Source organism: Panthera onca, chromosome E2 (genome assembly GCF_046562875.1).
Source record: "Panthera onca isolate mPanOnc1 chromosome E2, mPanOnc1 haplotype 2, whole genome shotgun sequence".
In the NCBI taxonomy this organism is placed as follows: Eukaryota; Metazoa; Chordata; class Mammalia; order Carnivora; family Felidae; genus Panthera; species Panthera onca.
The window spans coordinates 7,941,450-7,963,317 of NC_138353.1; the positions used below are offsets into that span (position 1 = coordinate 7,941,450).

Below are 21,868 nucleotides of genomic sequence, written 5' to 3' on the forward strand. Positions count from 1 at the left end.
GGAGAGGCAGCGGACATGGCAGAGGGACACGTACAAAATGAAAATAAGCTTGCCTTACGTACATTTTGGTCAATTTGCATTTTTTTAAAGTTTATTTATTTGTTTTGAGAGAGAAAGAGAGAGAGAAAAATCCCAAACAGGCTGTCAGTGCAGAGCACGACATGGGGCTCGATCGCACGAACGATGAGATCGTGACCTGAGCCAAAACCAAGAGTCAGAAGCTTAATGAACCAAGCCTCCCACGTCCCCAACATCTTGTTTTTTTCATTAATTAACATTGGCTTTTGTGTTCTTATTCCTAGATCCACTACAACCTCGTTTTGTTTTTTGTTTTTTATTTTTATTTTTTTATTTTTTTATTTTGAGAGAGAGAGAAAGAGCATGCCAGTAGGGGAGAGGGGCGGAGGGACAGGGAGAGAGAACCTTAAGTAGGCTCCGTGCCCAGCGTAAAGCCCAACACAGGGCTCAATCCCATGACTCTGACTGGGATCATGACCTGAGCCAAAATCCAGAGTCTGACTCTCAACCCACTGAGCCAGCCAGTCGCCCCTACACCATCATTTTCATGGCCAGTCCCCGTTACTGGAGTTTTAGGCTGTGTCTTTGTTTTTCTTTTTTTTCCTAGTGTTGCCTCTGTAGAACTTCTGCATTGCTCTCTGAACATGAGGCCAAGGGGCGCCTGGGTGGCTCAGTCGGTTAAGCACTGACTTCAGCTCAGGTCATGATCTCATGGTTCGTGGGTTCGAGCCCCGCGTTGGGCTCTGTGCTGACAGCCCAGAGCCTGGGGCCTGTTTCAGATTCTGTGTCTCCCTCTATCTCCAACCCTCCCCCGTTCATGCTCTGTCTCTCTCTGTCTCTCTCTGTCTCAAAAATAAATACACGTTAAAAAAAAAAAAAATTTAAACATGAGGCTGAAAGAAATGGATAACTTGTCCCCTCCAGCTCTGTAAGGGCTCATTTAAAAAAAAAAAAATTTTGGGGCGCCTGGGTGGCGCAGTCGGTTAAGCGTCCGACTTCAGCCAGGTCACGATCTCGCGGTCCGTGAGTTCGAGCCCCGCGTCAGGCTCTGGGCTGATGGCTCGGAGCCTGGAGCCTGTTTCCGATTCTGTGTCTCCCTCTCTCTCTGCCCCTCCCCCGTTCATGCTCTGTCTCTCTCTGTCCCAAAAATAAATAAAAAACGTTGAAAAAAAAAAAATTAAAAAAAAAATTTTTTTATGTTTTTATTTATTTTTGAGGGAGAGAGACAGAGCACAAGCAGGGGAGGGGAAGAGACAGAGAGAGACACAGAATCCGACGCAGGCTGCAGGCTCTGAGCTGTCAGCACAGAGCCCGACCCGGGTCTGGAACCCACGAACCCTGACTCATGACCTGAGCCAAAGTCGGACGTTCAACAGAGGGAGCCCCCCACGTGCCCCGAGCTCATTTGTTAATTACCTGAAATCCTGGGATCACATGGCTGTGCTGCTCAAGTCACTTTCCCCTCCAGCCTTGAGTTCTCGCCCCAGGAAGAATAAGGCCCCCCCACCCCGTTAGTTCACTGCAGCTCAGCCTCCCTGAGCCTGTCCCCCTGGGGTGCAGCTGGGAGGGGCTTGAGAGACGCCATTTGGGGCGGGGCGGCCCTGCTGGAGAAGGAATTTCGCCACCCCGCCACCCAGTCCTGCATTCAGGCAGACCTGTGCTACCAGCCAGGGGACCAGCAGAGGGTAAATGTGCCCCTCTAAGCCTCAGCCTCCCCATTGAGTAAAATAAGGTTAATAATAGCCCCCCACCTCCCAAGTTGCCCCGAGCACTCCATGCAGAACCCTCTGTCCGGAGGCTCAGGCGCTGCCTCAACTTCTGCTGCAACCCTAATTAAATGTGCATGCACTTCAGCTCAGAGCGCAGCCTGCTATGGGCGGTCCCCAAGCGGGGGCTATTATGAATGTTATTATTGATATCATGATTGGCACTTTTTTTGTTTATTTATTTTTGAGAGAGAGAAGAGAGAACTGAAGCAGGGGAGGGGCAGAGAGAGAGAGAGACACAGAATCCGAAGCAGGCCCCAGGCTCCGAGCTATCAGCACAGAGCCCAGTGTGGGGCTCGAACTCGTGAACCGTGAGATCATGACCTGAGCCGAAGTCAGCCACTCAACCGACTGGGCTACCCAGGCGCCCCCAAAGTAGCCCTTTTAAACTGCGTCCCTGGGCCCGCTACCTGTCGGGGGGCTTGTTGTTCTTTTTATTTTATGTAAACTCTGTGCCACTCGTGGGGGTTGAACTAACCACGTGGACCCCGAGATCGAGAGCCCACATGCTCCACCGACTGCCCGAGCCAGACCTGGCCCCCCTTCGCTGCCTGTTTTCTGTAAACCAGTGAACTAAGAATTGTTTCACGTTTTGAAATAGCTGTGGGTGCACCCGGGTGGCTCATCTCGGTTGAGCCTCTGACTTCGGCTCAGGTCATGATCTCCCAGTTCGTGAGTTCAGGCCCCACGTCGGGCTCTCCGCTGTCAGCACAGAGCCGGTTTTGGATCCTCTGACCCCAATCTCTCTGCCCCTCCCCCACTCACGCTTTCTTTCTCAAAAATGAACAAACATTAGAAAAAAATCCTCAGGGCCCCTGGGTGGCTCAGTCCATTGAGCGACCGACTCTTGATTTCAGCTCAGGTCATGATCTCAACAGTTCATGACTTCAAGCCCCGCATCGGGCTCCACACTGACGGTGCAGAGTCTATTTAGAATTCTCTCTCTCCTTCTCTCAAAAAATAAATAAATGAATGAAACTCTTTTTAAAAATCCTCTTAGGAAACAGCTGGGGAAAAAAATCAAAAGAACATTTCATGGTACGTGAAACTTATCTAAAATTCAGGCTGCCGCGCCCGGTAGCAAACCTGTCTTGGCTCATCGCCGTGCCCACCGGCTTACATGACACGTTGCACAGACCCCCGCCCCACCTACAAGGCTGCACCTGTTTATCCTGGCAAAAGCTTGCCCACCCCTGTTTTAGAGATACACACTAAACATTTAGAGGTAAAATGATATCGTTAGCTGGGATTTGCTTTCAAACATTACCGGGGCGGGGCGCCGGGGTGGCTCCATCGGTTAAGCCCCTGACTTCTACTCAGGCCATGACCTCGCGGTTTGTGGGTTTGAGCCCCGCGTCGGGCTCTGTGCTGACAGCTCTGCCCCTCTCTCTCTGCCCGTCCCCTGCTCACACTCTGTCTCTCGATCTCAAAAATAAATATTAAAAAAAAAAAAAAAAAAATACCGGAAGGAAGTGGTAGGGGTCTTGATGAACCAGGTCGGCTGTGAGCTGATCATTCAAACTGGGTGACGGGTAGGCTGGTATTGGGGATGCCATTCTCCCGTTGCATACATTTGATGTTTTACCAAAAAAAATAAAATCTTTATTTATTTTTTTTTTACATTTTATTTTTATTTTTGAGTTAGGGAGAGACTGAGCATAAACAGGGGAGGGTCAGAGAGAGGCAGACACAGAATCTGAAACAGGCTCCAGGCTCTGAGCTGTCAGCACAGAGCCCGACACGGGGCTTGAACTCACAGACTGTGAGATCATGACCTGAGCCGAAGCCGGCCGCTTAACCGACTGAGCCACCGAGGCGCCCCAATAATAAAATCTTAAAAAAAAATTTTTTTTTTAATGTTCATTTTTGAGAGAGAGACAGAGCATGAACAAGGGAAGGGCAGAGAGAGAGGGAGACATACAATGGGAAGCAGCCTCCAACGCGGGGCTCGAACTCATGATCTGCGAGATCATGACCTGAGCCAAAGTGGATGCCCAACTGACTGAGCCACCCAGGCGCCCTTCCCCCCCCAAAAAAAATCTTTTTTAATCTAAGTGCCTAAGGCGGTTGCAGGCACAGAGGAAGCACTGAGCAAATGGGCACCACGGTGGAGACTGGGCACAGCCCCCCCGGCTCTGAGTTGGAGGCCCCTCTCAGGTCTCTCCTATGGTGGGGGGTGTCTTGACCGCAGAGACCCTGCAGGAGTACCTGAAGGTGGTGATGGCCCTGAAGTACGACGAGAAGCCGCCCTACACCATGCTGAGGAACAATCTAGAAGCCCTGCTGCGGGATCTGCGGCTGTCAGCCTACGACCCCCTGGACCTCCAGATGGTACCATAGGTGGGTTCCGGTAGGAGCAGTTTGTGAGTCTTCCCCCTCCCTCACCTCCGCCAGCCCTGCTCCCCAGATGCCATTTAAGGTTTCCATCAGGGCCGACCTCCCAGTTAAATGCTGGATTTTTCCACAGGGTTCTTGAACCATCCAGCCCTCGGGGAATCGCACATAGCAGAAACCTGGCTCAAATTGGCTCGAAGGAAAAGGGCCAATTGATTGGCGCTTGTGGCTAGAAAGTTCCAAGGGGGAAGCCGTAGGCATGACTGGATTCAAGGCCGGGAAAACAGAGTCAACGCGTCCTCATCTCTCCATCTTTCTGTCTCTTCATCCCTCTGTTTCTCTATCCCTCTCTCCATCCACCTGTAGCCTCCGCTGTCCTGTGGGTCGGCGCCACCTGTCCCCCCCCGCCCCCATCACAAACCTCGCTGGTTCTGTTCCCAGTGATGCACTTTGCCCTGTGCTTCTCGGTCTGTCTCACGGCCCTTCTCTGTCAGCACAGAACACCCATGACCTTGTTTATGGAGCCACCATATTCCGTTGTGGATTGCAAGGATGCTCTTTTTTTTTTTAAGCTTATTTATTTATTTTGAGAGAAAGAGAGAGAATAAGTGGGGGAGGGGCAGGGAGAGAGAGAGAAAGAATCCCAAGCAGGTTCCGTGCTGTCAGCGCAGAGCCCAACTTGGGGCTCAAACTCATGAACCGTGAGATCATGACCTGAGCCGAAATCAAGAGTCAGACGCTCAACCAACCGAGTCACCCAGGCGCCCCAGAAGGATACTCTTTATGACCAGTGGCTGGCATTTGCTTGGTTTCTGTTTTACAAGCCACGTTGCCTTGAACACCTGCGTGCACAGGCCTCGCTGGGGTGTGCACGCGTGTCTGTGCATGGGGTTCTTCTTTTGTGAGAACTGGATCCTCTCTAGCGGGGCTGTACCTGTCTACACTCCCATTAGCCCTGGGCGGGAGTGCACAGAACTTCGGGGAAGGTCAAAATGAAGCTAAGTTCACCCGACAGTTAATTCTGGCAAGGCCGTATGGACGTGTTCTGAAGAGAGGCTTCCCCGAGGCCGTGGTCTGTCCGTGGAGCTGTAACGTCTGTCTTCGTGGCTGCCCGAAATCAAAGTTCAGTGTGTGTCTAAGTCAGCGGTCCTCAGAGGGAGGCCATGTTGCCCGTAGTGGGTATCTGGGGACACTTTTGGTTGTCACAACTGGGGAAAGGGTACCCCCAGCATCGAGTGGGTAGAGGCTGGGGGTACCACGCAGCACCCCACGAGGCACAGCCGGCCCCCACCACAGAGTCCCTGCGAAAGCAAAGGCATGACCTTGACCACCCACGGAGCTTGCCCGCTGCCTGTCACTCCAGCTCATTACACAGATGCGCCATACCCCTAGCTGTCCCCGTGGCCCCTCTACCCCCCCGCACCCCTCGCCCACCCACCCTGTCCCTCCAGGCGGTTGCCGGTCTCCGGCGTTGGGCTGTGTGCTCGCAGCTCGGAGCCTGGAGCCCGCTTCGGATTCTGGGTCTCCCTCTCTCTCTGCCCCTCCCCCACTTGCACTCTGTCTCTCTCTCTCTCTCTCTCCCTCTCTCTCTGTCTCTCAAAAATAAATGAAACATCAAAAAAAATCCCACAAAAACTGGAAACCCAACAGCCCCTTTCGGGGTCATCATGTTTTGGGTCTGAAACTGAGTAAGTAGCAGGTTTGTCCCTTACTTAGGGACTTAATAAGGGGATGCTAATCAAAGAGCCTGGTGACCTTGGAATAATTTGAAGATCATCTCACCTCTTGCTTTATGACAGCTCCTTGCCTTGGCCTGCATGGCTGACCCCCCAAGTCCACTCTGTGCCAGCCCCACTGTCCTCCCCTCAGATTCTAAACCAGGCCAAGCTTGATCCCACCTCAGGACCTTTGTACTTGCCATTCTCACAGTCTGGAACACACTTTCCCTTCATCTTTAATGTTTACTTTGGGGGGCAGAGGGGCAGGGAGACAGAGAATCCGAAGCAGGCTCTGCACTATCAGTGCAAAGCCCAACATGGGGCTTGAACTCACAAACCATGAGATCATGGCCTGAGCCGAAGTCGGACACTTAGCCGATTGAGCCACCCAGGTGTTCTCCACCCCGCTTCATTTTTCAATGACTGGTTCCTTCTCATCCTAGGAGCTCAGACCTGGGCCTTCCCTCACTGCCCCAGTGAGGCACTTCCCCACCCGCTGTCACCACCTCACCTGTTTTCTGCACAGCGCTGTCCCCTTCTTGAGGGAAGTTAATTTGTAACATCTTTACCCACTCTCCCAAATCATAAGTCCAACAAAGGTCTTGTTCATGGTAGTATTTCCAGTCTCTAGAAAGTGCCCGTAGGGGCTTAATGGGTGCTCCTTAAATGACTAGGACACTAACAAGCCATTTTTATTGTCTTCCAGATCTTTCAACTCATGGTTTGAAATAGAAAAAAACCCAAACAAGAAATGTGACTCAAGGCCTGCTGTAGTATCACAGATACGCTTCTAGAAAGATCCCTTGAATGTGCATGCCTGCTGCTTCTTTAAGCATCACTATGAATCAGTCTTGATTAGCATCAGGGAACCCAGCAGTTAGACTCCAGATAATGTGAATTCCTCCTTTCGATTGTCTCATCCTTTCATCCATCGTCACCTACCAGCCTCTGGGGTTGTGGACAGAGAAGACCCCCAGCTCATGGTCAGGGGTGAGCCAGCCCCCTCAGTTGGCACCCTTCCCGCTACTATTGGCACTGCTATGATTTGGTAATAAATTGTTTCACTGGAGCTTGGATAATAAGTGTCTACAAAAGAAGCTCCTTTTGGAAAAGTTGGCTTCTTTTTTCTCCATCTATCCATCCCTTTCATCTTTCATCCATCTATCCACCCTTCTATCCATCTGTCCAAAGTTTCATGTAGATGCCCATCCATCCACCCATCCACCCATTCACACAGCCATTTATTCATCCATCCATTTAGCCAGCCACCCATTCTTCCATCCATCCATCCATCCATCCATCCATCCATCCATCCACCCACCCACCCACCCATCCATTTAGCCAGCCAACCATTCTTACATCCATCCACCCACCCACCCACCCATTTATAACCATCCAGCTATCCATTTATTCATCCATCCATTTATCCATCAATCCATCCATCCACCCATCCATCCATCCATCCATCCATTTAGCCAACGATCCACCTATCCATTTATTCATCCATCCATCCATCCATTTAGCCAACCATCCACCTATCCATTTATTCATCCATCCATCCATCCATCCATTCATCTATCCATCCATCCATTTAGCCAACCATCCACCTATCCATTTATTCATCCATCCATCCATCCATCCATCCATCCATTTAGCCCACCATCCACCTATCCATTTATTCATCCATCCATCCATTCATCTATCCATCCATCCCTTTAGCCAACCATCCACCTATCCATCTATTCATCCATCCATTTATCCATCCATCCATCCATCCATTTAATCAGCCATCCACCTATCCATCTATTCATCCATCCATTTATCCATCCATCCATCCATCCATTTAATCAGCCATCCACCTATCCATTTATTCATCCATCCATTTATCCATCCATCCATCCATCCATCCATCCATCCATCCATCTATCCATCCATCCATTGAATCAAGCCATCCACCTCTCCATTTATTCATCCATCCACTTATCCATCCATCCTTCCATGTAATCAGCCATCCACCTATCCATCTATTCATCCATCCGCTTATCCATCCATCCATCCATTTAACCAACCATCCACCTATCCATTTATTCATCCATCCACTTATCCATCCATCCTTCCATGTAATCAGCCATCCACCTATCCATTTATTCATCCAGCCATCCACCTGCCAATCCCTCCATCTGTTGATGCACCCATTCTTCCATCTCTCCATCCATCCTTCCATATACTGTTCCATCATCCACCCTCCCACCCACCTTTCATCCATTCCTCCATCCCCTCATTCTCCCATCCATACATTGATCCTTCCTCTTATTCAACAAATATTCAGCAGGTATTTCTTGAATTTGTGCTGTGTGACACACATCATGCTGCACAGAGGATCCTGATGAACAAGACACACCGAGGTCTTTGAGCTGGTGGAACCTCCAGGCCAGTGGAAGGGGAAGGCATTGAATGAGATGACTGAGTTGTGCTCCACATGCTGGAGAAAAGGCATGGTGCTGTGATGGAGACCAAGGGGCCCAGGGACAGGGGTACCTTTACAGAGAGTCCGGACAGAGAGCGTGGAGGAGGCTGGCGCAGCCGCCCCCCTGGGACGGTGAGGCCCAGGCAATGGCTGTAGCTGGAGGAAGAGAGGGCCTGGGGAGAGATTTCAGAGGCAGCCCGGCCAGTGGGTAGACTGGAAGGGATTCAGAACAGGGAGGGTACACTCACCTCCCAGACTCGGTCTTAAAGATCTGGAATCGTCCACCATTACTTTGGAATGGGGAGGTCAGAGGCCGGGTCGGGGAGGAGCCTGCTCTAATTCACCCTGATTCTTGCCTGACCAAGGCAGGCAGGGGAGATTGGCAGACTGATGATCACTTCCTGGGTGAAAGCAGGCGTGTGTAGCGCTTTCCAGAAGGGGATGTTCCTCAACGAGAAAGAAAACTCGTCTGAAAATCTGCTCAAAACCTCTTTGTTCATGAGTCCGCAACATTACAGGGACATCAGCTGCCCTTCAGGGCCCCAAATCAGGTAACAGGACGGTCTCAATGTCAGCACCTGACCCTCCCATCCTCTGGCCACTCAGCGCACTTGCCCAGTTCTGGCAGCCCCTCTGTCCTCTGCCCTCGTCTCTGAGCGAGCAAAGCCAGCCAGGACCCGGTGCTGCTCAGGCAGTGAGAGGATTTCTCATCTAGGATACTGTCCACATTGTCTCTGATCCTGCCTTTGTCTGTCTGCAGAGCCCTGTCCTTGACCTTGTGTGTTTTGGCAGCTTGTCCCCCAACCTCTGAAAGAGGAGGGTGCTGTCATCGGCATTAGATGAGAATCACATGACCCAGGGGAGTAGAAATCACATGCCACCATGTGGTTGATGGTGGCTGAAGCCCACCCTTTGTCCTCTATGCCTCGCCTCTGCCCCCAAACTAGACCCTGGCCCAGAGTTAGATGTTTGTGGTACAGGTGCTGGTGGTGGGGTTTTTTTTTTAAATCACTTTTACTGCAGGACACCTCTGAGCCTTCAATACACACAGGTATGTAGTATGTCTACAAGAGCGGCCCCAGTAGGCATCTGACGACAAATCATTTCTCTTTGCTTAAATATTTTTCTTGAGGTGCCTGGGTGGCTCAGTTGGTTAAACGTCCGACTTCAACTCAGGTGGTGATCTCACAGTTTGTGAGTTCGAGCCCCGCGTCCGGCTCTGTGCTGACAGCTCGGAGCCTGGAGCCTGCTTCGGATTCTGTGTCTCCCTCTCTCTCTGCCCCTCCCCTGCTCATGCTCTGTCTCTCTCTCAAAAACAGACATTGAAAAAATATTTTTTAAAAGAATTATACCCGATATCTGGTTAGCAATAGGATTATGCCAATTGAAAGAACAGAAAATGATGTTAAGTTCTCTGTGGGTTTTTTTTTTCCTTAAGTTTATTTATTTATTTTGAGACAGGGAGAGCCAGTGGGGGAGGGGCAGCACAAGGTGGGGCTGGGGTGGGGGGGCGATGAATCCCAAGCAGGCTCCATGCTGTCATCAAGGAGCCCAGTGCAGGGCTGAAACTCATGAACCTGAGCCAAAATCAGGAGTCTGACACTTAACCAACTGACTCACCCACGTGTCCCAAGTGTTTTTTCCATGTTTACAAGAATATCTTGAATGTGTTAAAGAAAGAATTGATGAAAAATTTATCTCTTTACGTGCCAACACTTTTTTTTTTTAATTTTTTGTTTAATGTTTGTTTTTGAGAGAGACAGAGACAGAGTGCAAGCAGGGGAGGTGCCAAGAGAGAGGGGACACAGAATCCAAAGCAGGCTTCAGGCTCTGAGCTGTCAGCACAGAGCCCCTCACAGGGCTCGAACTCAGGAACCTTGACATCATGACTTGATCCAAAGTCGGTCACTTAACCGACTGAGCCAACCAGGCACACTGTGTCAATGCTATTCTTAAAGGAGATACTACTTAGAACAGGAAGAGAATTTCTGACTTGAAGTGGATAGTTCCTGCATTTCCACGATGCCCTTTTCAAAACGATTTTATCCCTGAAGGATTTTATTCTTTTACATTAATGTCACTAACCCCCAGCATGGGGACAAATGGAATCCTCCTATATAGTGTTGAAGAAGGGGTATGACATGAGAATAAATGCACTTATTTTCTCAGGAGACACCATTTTTAAAAGTTATTGATCGAGAGATGCAGCTAAGCAAATTGTGCCGTGAAAGATACAATTCGACACAGCACTTTCTTTTTTTTTTTTTTTAGATTTTTATTTTTAAGTAATCTCTACACCATGGGGCTCGAACCCACGACTCTGAGATCAAGAGTCACATGCTCCACTGACTGAACCGGCCAGGTGCCCATTGACACATCAAAAAAATTTTTTTAATTTTTTCTTTAATGTTTATTTTTTTAGACAGAGACAGCATGAACGGGGGAGGGGAGAGAGAGAGGGAGACGCAGAATCCGAAGCAGGCTCCAGGCTCTGAGCTGTCAGCACAGAGCCCGACGCGGGGCTCGAACTCACGAACCGCGACATCATGACCTGAGCCGAAGTCTAATGCTAAGATTGAGCGCGTTTTCTCATTAATGGACACAGTAGAAGAAATTAAACGGACATTCAATGGAAAAAAATAAATTGGATGTGACCACTGTAAAAACTATAGTGAAAATTAATAGCAAGAAACTGCACTACAGTGCAGTCGAGAGGATTTGGCCGCGAGAGCGCTAACGCACTGCCACGCATAGTCAATTGCAGACCCAACCGGAAGAGGCCGACTTGACCTTGCGCGGGGTGGGCCTTGGGTGGGGCTACTGCTCTACTAACCAGCGGGAAGCGGAGAGGCTTTTCTTATCCCCACCCCTGCCCCCAAAGTTCAGCCAATGGGAAGCCAGCATACTTCCAAGCCTTCCCCCATTGGCCCCTTTTCTCCATTAAACATGTGCCTCTCCCTTCCCTAGACTTGCCTAGGGTTTTGTTGCAAGTTGTGTGCCCACAACTGCAATTCTCTTTTCTTCCCCAACGAACCCATTTTTGCTGGTAACGAAGCTGGCAGTTTTTCTTTTAAGGTTAACACATTTTACAATGTAAATGAAACACAGATCCTAACCGCAAGGAATCCCATAAGCGAATTCTACAAGAAGAAGAAACAACTGTTAAGGAGAACCAAAAACATCCGGGACGTACAAAGAAGGAGGGTATACAATTTAGATAACCTGTCATTTATTGCAGAAAATCCGGGAATGGTTTTCCGTGTGGTGACAATACACAAATTGGGTTTCCAGAAAGCAGGCTCAGAGTGGGGCGGGGCGGGGGGCGGGTCAGGAATCCTCCTGACCAGGTCGGTTACCCTGGGAAGAGCCCGTGACCTCGGGCAAAATGCTCTCTCTGCACCGGCTTGTAATTTCTTGTAATTTATCGGTGACTGGCTGAAATGTGAGCCCAGCTCTGCCCATCCCCACACAGGTGGATGCCAACACACCACACCGGTTGGCGACCCGTTTCTGTGGAAAACTATTCACTCAGGAATTGTCCCGGAGGTGTCCCTTCCTGAGAAGCCCTGAGCCCTCTAGCCAGCGGTTGCAGGAGCTGGCTGGAGGCGTCACTTGCAGATCTTGATCTCTGAATACTCGGTGGTGCTGGTGGCCTCCGGGTCTGGAAGGTTCCAGGGCTTCAGCCCATGGAAGGTGAGAGAAGCGTAGTAGGGCTCCTTTTCCTCCTCCGAGGAGGGAGCGGCCATGGCTGGGGGCGGGTGGTCTAGGGGGGTGCTTGACCGATCCTCATGCTGGTAACCCTGAATGGAGGGGAAAGAAGGGGGTCAAATTAGGATAACAGGAGCTGGCAGATAGCGAGGGGGACCCACGAGCAAGCCTGGAAGCTGGAAACCACTTAGTCTTTCATCATTCATTCCACAAGCATTGGCTGAGCCCCCATTCATTCATTCACTCACTCATCCAATAAATACGTGAGAGTAAGAATGTCTCGCCCTTGGCAATCAATTGCCAGGCTCCTAGATGCCTCACCACAAGCCATCAGGGAGGCACTATTAGCCCCATTCATCAGGTGGAGAAACCGAGTCTAGGTAAATATTCCCAAATCACACATTCAGTTGTTGGTAGGGCCAAGACGAATGCCCAGGTCTCTCTGGCCCCAGTTCCTGCCACCTTATGGAAGAGCTGTCCCGTGTCAGACCCTGGCTACTCAATGGGGAACAAAGTAGACCTCATCCATTACCTCCCACTAGCTTGCAGTAGGGGGCACTGACATTAAGGTAGTAGCAATTATACTACTATCTAATAGCAAATTGAGATAGGATGCACAGAAATGGGGTGGGTGGTGGGAAAAGGACAGGGATTTGCGAAGAACCGAACTGCCCTCAGGAACCACTCCACATCTCAGAAATTTAGGCAAACTCTATAACAAAATTGTAGCACAGACATTAAAATCAATTAAAACCAATGTTGGGGCACCTGAGTGGCTCAGTCAGTTTAGCGTCCGACTCTTTTTTTTTTTTTTTAATGTTTATTCATTTGGGGGGGGGGGGGCAGAGCACGAGTGGGGGAGGAGCACCGAGAGGGAGGCACAGAATCCGAAGCAGGCTCCAGGCTGTCAGCACAGAGCCCGATGCAGGACTCGAACTCATGGACAGGGAGATCATGACCTGAGCCGAAGTCACATGCTTAACTGACTGAGCCACCCAGCATCTGACTCTTGATTTCGGCTCAGGTCATGATGATCTCACGGTTTGTGGGATCGACCCTGCGTCTGGTTCTGCACTGACCGTGCGGAACCTGCTTGGCATATTCTCTCTCTCTCTCTCTCTCTCTGCCCCTCCCCCGCTTGCACTCTTGTCTCTCTCTCTCTCAAAATAAATATATATATTTTTTCAATCAAAGGATATTGTGCGGTCAAGCGCTCACCACGCCCCAAACAGCTTATGTTAACAACGTGATTTCTGGTGAGGCCTCGGGCCACACAGTATCGGCTTGACCTCTAGAGGGGCTGGACACCAACAACAAAGATTAGCCATACAGGGGCTCCATGCCTATGTCACCAACCCTCCGATAGAAACCTGGACACGTGGCCAGGGTGAGCTTCCCTGGTGGGCATCTAACAGATTTCAGTGAGTTCGGAGTCCTTCTGGTGAGCTATTGAAGCTGAGAGCGTCTTGGGGACCCCTGAACTTTGTAGTTGGCAATAATTATTTGCGGGGTGGGATCTCCCTGGCATCCTGTGTTAGGGAGGAGAGAGGGGAAGGAAGGGAAAGTGGGTCCGGGGTCCAGAGAGACCTGAGGAGGTGGGGGTGGGGAGGGTGCAGGGTCCACAGGAAGCTGGACAGGCTGTGCAAGGTGGACAGGCTCCACAAGGTGAGTCGGAGAGCAGAGGGGCAAGCGACTCCCATGTGGCTGGATTGGGTGACTGAGTTGATGGGGACCCCAGACCAAAAGCCTGTCCGAGCGCGATGACCATCTAAGTCTTCTAGGGTGTGGCCGTGGCCATCCCAGGGTGGTGGCCACATGGGACCCCGACGGACAGAGGGCTCAGCACTCACCCAGGAGATGGGACCCAACATGCAGGCGGCTTCCTTGCCACCAGCTGCTGTCTCTGGGGCCTGCTTCCTGCGGGTCTTCACTCTGCGGGGGAGGCCGGGACCTGTCAGCCTGGAGTGAGCCACTGCCCCCTGCTTAAGAGGCTGGCAAGGCTGAGCGCGGCCGGAGGAGGGGACGCACGGAGCCCGCCGGCCCGCGCAAACAGGCGTGATCAGGGCGGCATCAGCCCTCCTTTGATTCTCTGCCCCAGTGCCCCAATCTCGAAGCCTCGGCACCACCAGGGCTCCTCCCGCTGGGGCCGCCTGGGACCGTAGGACGCGGACCCCTTCCAACCCGCGCACCCGCCCTCTCTCCCAGGGACAACACTCACATGAAGAAGATGAGGCAAGGACAGAGACAGAGCAGGCCCCCGGCAGCCCCCAGAACGAATCCTCTCCCAAGCAGAGGCTGCGCTGCAGAGGAGTGAGGTTTCCGGTGAGTCCCCTCCAAGCCCCAGGCCGCTTGTGCCCCTGCCTCCCGCAAACTTGGGCTCTCATGCTCTTCATCCCCCAACCTGCAGAAAACCCGGACTCTGCCCCCCTCCTTCCTCCTCTCTCTCACCCCTTCCCATCCAGACCACGGCCCCACGCCCACCCAGACCGTCTTCTCTAGGATGCAGACTCCTTTCTCCCCCGTCTCTGCCCACCCTTCCCCCACAGCCCCCAGACCTGGCAGCAACACCAGGACGGCGGTGCTCTGGGCCCCGTGCTCATTCCGGGCCTCGCAGGCGAGTCTGAGGTCAGAGCGCAGCGGCCCCCTGAGGCTCAGGGAGCTGTTGGCCCAGGGCCCCTCGGAGCTGGAGGTGACGGTCCAGGAGGCGTCGCTGTGGTTCCCCTCCAACAGCCCCTCCCCCAGCCTCCAGCGCAGGGTGGGGGCCGGCCGGGCACGGGCGGAGCAGGTGCAGCCCAGCCCCTCGCCCTCCCAGGAGCAGGAGGGGCCGAGCAGCCGCGGGGGGCCTGCAGGGGGGTGGGAGGGGCAGGGTCAGCGACGCCTCTGCTCCCCAGGCCCCGGGCGTCCCGCCCCCCCCCCCGGGGGTCCCCACACTCACAGACCACAGAGAGACGCAGGGAGACGTGCTGGGAGCCCAGAGCGTGCTGAGCTCGGCAGGTGAATTCGCCTTCGTGGCCCGACTCCACTCGGGGCAGCTCCAGGACCCCGGGCTTCCAAGGCTGGGACGGGCTCAGAGTCCGGCTCCCCTGGGCCCAGCTGAGTGTGGCCGGAGGGTTGCTGTCGGCGACACAGACCAGGAGCACAGATTCCCCTTCCAGGACTGGAAGAGATGAGCCATTCCCCGGGTATTTCAGTTCTGGAGGAAGAGAGAGAAAGAGCGAGGGTGAGCACCCCCAGCCCAGGGCCGAGGCCTATTTCTCTCTCCTCTCCATTTTCCATAAGTTGGGAAGGGATCTCCACGGGTGGGTTTTTTGTGTGTGTGTGTGTTTTTTTTAATGTTTATTTATTTTTGAGAGAGAGAGAGAGAGTGCAAGTAGGGGAGGGCAGAGAGAGAGGGAGACAGAATCCAAAGCAGCCTCTGAGCTGTCAGCACAGAGCCCGACGTGGGTCTCGAACTCACGAACCGCGTGCTCATGACCTGAACCACCCAGGCGCGCCAACCACAAGTAGTTTTTAAGCAGCTTTATTGTGATATAATTCACATACCATGCAATTCCGTGTATATACCACTTAAAAAGGAGTCCTGCGGTGACCATTACCACAATCAGTTTCAGAACTTTTTCATCACCCCCAAAAAAGGCACCCCTCGGCTGCCTCCTCCGTTGCTCCCGTCCCCCAGCCCCTGGCAACCCCTAACCTACTTTCTGACTCCACAGATCTGTCTATTCTGGACATTGTATCCAAATAGAATCATATACCACTGTGGGCTTTTGGTGCCTTGCGGTTTGATGTTTCCAAGGTTCACCGCCTTGTAGCACCTGTCAGCGCTACACTCCCTTTCTTTCTTTCCTTCTTTTTTTAAAATTTATTTATTTTGAGAGAGAATGAGCACGCGCAATCCAGCAACCATGTGAGAGCGGGCAAGGAGCGGAGAGAGAAGGAGAGAGAGAATCCCAATCCCCGTGCTGTCGGCACAGAACCCGTCGCAGGGCTCGGTCCCACGAACTGTGAGGTCATGAGCTGAACAGAAATCTACAGTTGGATGCTTAACTGACTGAGCCACCCAGGCGCCCCAGTGCTGGACTCATTTCTATGGCAGAATCATGTTCATTGCACGGATGGGCCACGTTGTGTCTATCTGTCCATCCACCGATGGACACTGGCTTCTTCAAGGCACACGCCCTTCGCTACACTTCTCTCTCTTTCCCCAGCTGCTGAACACCCCTGGCTCAAGTGCCCAAACTTCGAATACCAAACCCTTCAAGGCTCTTCAGGACTTGACCTCTACCTCTTCACCTCCTTCCCCCCCCCCTCCCCCCCCCCCCCCCCCCCGTTGTCTCAGGATGAGTGGGATGTCCACATTTTGCATTCTAAAAGTCACAAAGGAGGAAGGGGTGTTCTGAGAGAAGTCTCCCTTCCATGGTAACTAACGCTGCAGGCAACAAATTCCTCTCGTCAAAGGCAACACTTATTGCCAGTTTCTTGTGTGGCCTTCCAGAGCTATTCCATAATAGCCTTATCTAGTAACATTGAAATACACGTTCCTAAAATCCCACAGTTTTGTTCCTGGGCATGAAATTCACAGTCCCATCCCCCCGGGGTACCCTGGCACCCTCCAGGAGCTGGTTAGAAAGGCAGAAGCATGGGGCGCCTGGATGGCTCTGTCGCTTAAGCCTCCAACTTCGGCTCAAGTTATGATCTCATGGTCATGAGTTCAGGCCCCCTGTCAGGCTCCCTGCTGTCAGCACAGAACCGGCTTCAGATCCTCTTTCCTCCTCTCTCTCTGCTCCTCCCCTGCTCACGCTCATGCGCACCTACCTGAGTGTTCTCTCTCTCAAAAGTAAACATAAAAAACAAAAAAAAGAATGCAGAACCAGAGGCCACACACGCCTCCTGAGTCACATCTGCATCGTCGCAAGATCCCTGAGAAATCTACGTGCCTTAAAGAAAGGCTCTTCTGTTGACAAGGGGAATGTTCCAAGCGGCATTATCATGAAAACTGAAAACCGTGGACAACTCAAGTGCCTGTTGGAAATGGAACGTGAGGGGCGCCTGGGGGGCTCAGTCGGTTGAACGTCCGACTTCAGCTCAGGTCATGATCTCATGGTTCGTGGGTTTAAGCCCTGAGTCCAGCTCCACAAATTGATGGTGTGGAGCCTGCTTGGGATCCTCTCTCTCTCTCTCTCTCTGCCCTCTCCCTCAAAAATAAATACATACACTTTAAAATAGGGGCAGAGAGAGAGAGAGAGAGGAGAGAGAACTCCAAGCAGGCTCCACAGTGTCAGCGCAGAACCTGATGTAGGGCTCAGACTCACACACCGTGAGGTCATGAGCTGAGCCAAGATCAAGAGTCGGACACTTAACCGACTGAGCCACCCAGATGCCCCTAAAAAAAATCTATCTATAGATATAGATGAGATAGAGATTAGAGATAGAGATAGAGATAGAGATAGAGATAGAGATAGACGGATATATAAAAGAAAACATCACGCTAAGTGGAAGAAGCCAGACCAAAAGACCACATGCTGTAAGATTCCATTTCTATAAAATATCCGGAAGAGGCAAGTTCACGGCCAAAGAAAGTTGATTAGTGGCCAGGGGCTGCAGGGAGCGGGAAATAGGGAGTTATTGCTAATGGGTACAGGGCTTTTTAGGGGGGGTGACGAGAATGCCTTGCAGCTACATACAGCGGTGGTTTCACAACATCACAAATGTCCTAAATGTCACCGAACTTGCTCACTTTGAAAGGGCTGATTTTATGGGACGGGAGCTGAATTTCAACTTAGATAACTCAGACGTCAGAGAGGAACACGTATGTTTCAGTCCTGTGTCACATAAGCTTTCAAAAACACTGGCAAGCAAACATCGTGTAGAGATTCCAACATATTTGGTAAAATGGTAAGAAAAAAAGAAGATACGTGGATGTGTTAATTAACTAGATTGTGTGAATCCTTTAGCAGAGTAAACGTATATCAAACCTACACATATCGAATCTACCTATATCAAATCATCACGTTGTACACTTGAAATATATACAATTTATTCATCAATTATACCTTCGTCAAAAACAAAGTAAAATAGAGGCATTTGGGTGACTCAAGTGGTTAAGCATCTGACTCTTGATTTTGGCTTACGTCACGATCTCACAGTTTAGGAGATCGAGCCCCTCGTGGATCCTGCTTGGAATTCTCTCTCTCTCCCTCTCTCTCTGCTCCTCCCCCCACTCTGGCTCACTCGTGCTCTCTCTCTCTCAAAATAAATAAATAGGGGCACCTGGGTGGCTCAGTCAGTTACGTGCCCGACTTTGCCTCAGGTCGTGATCTCACAGTTGGTGGGTTCAAGCCCCATGTTGGGCTCTGTGCTGACAGCTTAGAGCCTGGAGCCTGCTTCAGATTCTGTGTCTCCCTCTCTGCCCCTCCCCTGCTCAACCTCAGTCTCTCTCTCTCCCTCAAAAAATAAATAAACATAAAACATTTGTAATAAATAAACTTTAAAGTAAAATTAAGTAGAAAGAATGATAACACAGCATCCCGTGTGATGGCTTTGTCTGATGCCGGATGAAAGGGGCTGAAATTAGGAAGGAGCATTTAGGGTGTTCCAAAAGTGGGGTCGCTGTTCTTTTTTTTTTTTTTTTTTTAGGTACCTCTATGCCCAATGTGCAGCTCGAACTCACGACCCTGAGATCGAGAGTTGCACACTCCACCGACTGAGCCAGCCAGGCGCCCCTGTTCTAGTTCTTAACCTCGTCACTGACCACCGAGGTGTTCATTTTGTCGTGATAACGTGCACGTATTTGACAAGTTGTCTTGGCGGCTAATGAATAGTAAGCGAAAACAGTCCGTCACACAGCGAAAGGGAAGCCTCCTGACTCTGCTCTCGCTGTGCATCGCCCTGGCCCTCCCGGGTTGGCTTCGAGGCCCTTGGACCCACCTGTGCAATTCCCTCGGGAGATGCCGATGGTCAAGTTCTGTGGAGCATCTAGGACAGAGAGACACGGAGAGGAGTAGAGTCAAAGCTGGCCCTTCCCCCGCCGCCCGCCCCCAGGAGACGCAGAAATGGAAATAGAAACAGACAAGTCCCGTGTCCTCCCTGCAGCCCCTCGGAGCCCCCTGCCCCGCAGGCATCTGCAGACAACTGAGTCCTGCCCCTGCCCCCCTCCCCCCTCCCCCACTCTCACAGGAGACGTTGAGCGTAATGGTGCTTTGCGTGCTCACACCAGCCCTGGGGAAGGTCACATGACAGGTGAGGTTGGTGCCGTGGTCCTGCGGACGGGGGGTGAGCAGGATCTCCGAGGAGTTATAGGCCTCCAGGTCCAGTCCCAGAGGTCCGAGCGCAGCTCCCGTCCAGGAGAGGGTGAGGGGGGTCACCCCATCACAGACCCCGGGCACAGAGCATGTGAGGTGGCTGGGAGAGCCAGACGCCAGGGGCTCCTCGATACGGATATCCGGGGTCTGTGTCAGCGCTGGAGAGGAGACACGAGACCAGAGGGGACCCCTCTGTGTGTGCCTCTGAAAGAGGCACCCCAACCCTAAATTGACCACGCTCCACTGCTCCCCCCTTAAAGGTGAGCACCGGGGGCGCCTGGGCGGGGGGGGGGGGGGGGGGCTCAGTCGGTTAAGCATCTGACTTCAGCTCAGGTCGTGATCTCACGGTTCGGTTTGTGGGTTCGAGCCCCACATTGGGCAGGGCTCCACGCTGACAGTGTGGAGCCTGCTAGGGATTCTCTCTCTCTCTCTCTCTCTCTCTCTCTCTCTCTCAAAAATAAATAAATAAACTTTAAAAAAAAAAAAAAAAGGTGAGCAGCAGGAGGTCCGTGTCTGCCCTCGAAGACGTGCTCCCCCATCCCTGTCACGGACTCTCGGGGCCCCTCCATACCTCTTACAGTCACAGTGAGCAGGTCACTTTGGTAACTGCGTCTCATGGAACCTGTGTCCAGTTGAAAATAATACTTTCCGCTGTCTCCCTTCTGGGCGTCTGTGATGTTCAGGGAGCAGTCCCTGTCCCCAGGGTCTCCGGCGAGGTGAAATGAAAATCTGTTCTTCCTCTTTGCGCCCTTGGCAGGCTTGTTTGTGGCCATGAGAACATCCCCTTTGGGGTTATAGGTTTTCCGGAACCAGGAGCCGTAAACAGGTGCAGAGGGGCTCCTGCGAACCCCGGGGTAGGAGACGGTGCAGGGAACGCGGACACACAGGCCCTCCTGCACCGTCACGGACTCCTGCACCTGCAGCTTGTACCCGGGATTCTCCTGCAGGGACCCTGGGGGCACACTGAGGCTCAGCGACAGTGACAGGCGAAGCCCCTGCCCGCCCCCCCCCCCCCCCATCCCGGCCCTCAACCCACTCACCTGCCCACAGCAGCGGCAGCAGCAACGGCAGCAGCATCCCTGGGGTCCCCGGGGGCCGGGCCCGCCACCGAACGGTCTGGCTTCTAGGCGTGCCTCTCTGTCCTGGAAGGAAGCTCCGACAGGAAGCTTCTTGTGGGGGAAGAAGTGGATAGTGACCATCCACAGAAGGGGAACCGCAGGAAGGGAACCGCAATGTCCCGGAGAATCCCTTCTTGCAACTTCTCCTTTCACAGAAGGCAGCAACAGGGCAGAAAGGGTTCAAGGCTGGGCCTCAACAGGGAAGGAGCCCTGTTCCAGCCTCGGGGGGGGGGGGGGGGGGGGGAAGGGCAGTCCTGGCAGTGGGGGCTCTCGGGGGAGTCAGTGAGTAAGGGCTCCAGGTGAGGTACTGGAGGCAGAATTCATCCTTTCTTTCTTTCTTTCTTTCTTTCTTTCTTTCTCCTTTTCTTTCCTCTTTCTTTCCTTCTTTTTCTTTCTTTCTCACTTTCCTTCCTCTTTCTTTCTTTCTTTCTTTCTTTCCTTCTTTCTTTCTCCTTTTCTTTCCTCTTTCTTTCCTTCTTTTTCTTTCTTTCTCACTTTCCTTCCTCTTTCTTTCTTTCCTTCTTTCTTTCTCCTTTTCTTTCCTCTTTCTTTCCTTCTTTTTCTTTCTTTCTCACTTTCCTTCCTCTTTCTTTCTTTCTTTCCTTCTTTCTTTCTCCTTTTCTTTCCTCTTTCTTTCCTTCTTTTTCTTTCTTTCTCACTTTCCTTCCTCTTTCTTTCTTTCTTTCTTTCCCTTTTTCTTTTTTCTTTCTTTCTTTCCTTCTGTCTGTCTTCCTTTCTTTCACCAGGCAAACATCTGCTACATACAGAGACAAAGAGGAGAACCCAGTGCCCACCCCGCTCCCCAAGGGCACTCAGCCTCCCTGCTTGCCTCGGGCCACGTCTGTCTGTCCGTCTGTCTGCAGTCCACACACGCTCCGGGTTCCACGGTGAGAAGCAAGCAAGGGCACAGGGTCCCAAAAGGGCCTCACGCTTGGGGGGTGATGCCCTGAGGTTGCCATCTTGAAATGCTTAATAATTTTATCTTTGAATTTGTGCTTTGTAAGTGAAGCCTGAATGAGATAAGGAACACGAACTAGAGAAAATGAAACCTTGGGTCACATGCCGTCAAGCCTCCCCCACGCCCCCGCCTCCTCCTTCCCCGGGCCCCACTCCCACTCGCACGCCCCACCTGGGCACAGAGAGGGTCTGAGCCTTGCCGAGTGGAGAGGTGGGAGCCCTAGGCACCTGTGAAGGTCTACACTGCCCACCCCCGGGTGATGCCCACCTCCCAGTCAAGCCTGAGGGGCACTTGACCTTAACTAGTTGTTGGGGAAGGTCATCAAGAAGATACGGAGGTACCTGTGTGGCTCAGTTGGTTAAGCGTCTGACTCTTTTTTTTTTTTTTTTTAAATACTGTTTATTTTTGAGAGAGACAGACAGACAGACAGAGCATGAGCAGAGGAGGGGCAGAGAGAGAGGGAGACACAGAATCCGAAGC

General features: G+C 52.0%; 2 protein-coding genes across 4 annotated transcripts in view; one reads left to right on the forward strand and one right to left on the reverse strand.

The window, feature by feature from the left end:
- The window catches only part of VRK3 (VRK serine/threonine kinase 3), a 36,642-nt gene extending 29,694 nt beyond the window's left edge, over positions 1-6,948 (forward strand). For both annotated transcript variants that reach the window (XM_060651805.3, XM_060651806.3), the window contains exons 14-15: positions 3,976-4,124; positions 6,543-6,948. In XM_060651805.3, the coding sequence (XP_060507788.2) occupies positions 3,976-4,124 (149 nt within the window). In that variant the 3' untranslated portion in view covers positions 6,543-6,948. The remainder of the gene's footprint in view (positions 1-3,975; positions 4,125-6,542) is intronic.
- Positions 6,949-10,061: 3,113 nt separating this feature from the next.
- Positions 10,062-20,548, reverse strand: SIGLEC11 (sialic acid binding Ig like lectin 11). 2 transcript variants are annotated; one of them, XM_078439450.2, is made up of 9 exons: positions 20,353-20,543; positions 19,884-20,264; positions 19,186-19,470; positions 18,939-18,986; positions 14,947-15,204; positions 14,567-14,854; positions 14,230-14,311; positions 13,862-13,943; positions 10,062-12,103 (listed from the first exon to the last, which is right to left on the reverse strand). In XM_078439450.2, the coding sequence occupies exons 1-9, from the start codon at positions 20,387-20,389 to the stop codon at positions 11,912-11,914; spliced, it is 1,653 nt and encodes a 550-aa protein (XP_078295576.1). In that variant the 5' UTR covers positions 20,390-20,543; the 3' UTR covers positions 10,062-11,911. The 2 variants fall into 2 exon arrangements, with proteins under 2 accessions (XP_078295576.1, XP_078295578.1); XM_078439452.2 differs by having other exon boundaries at positions 11,970-12,103; positions 14,230-14,306; positions 20,353-20,548.
- Between the last annotated feature and the right edge of the window lie 1,320 nt (positions 20,549-21,868).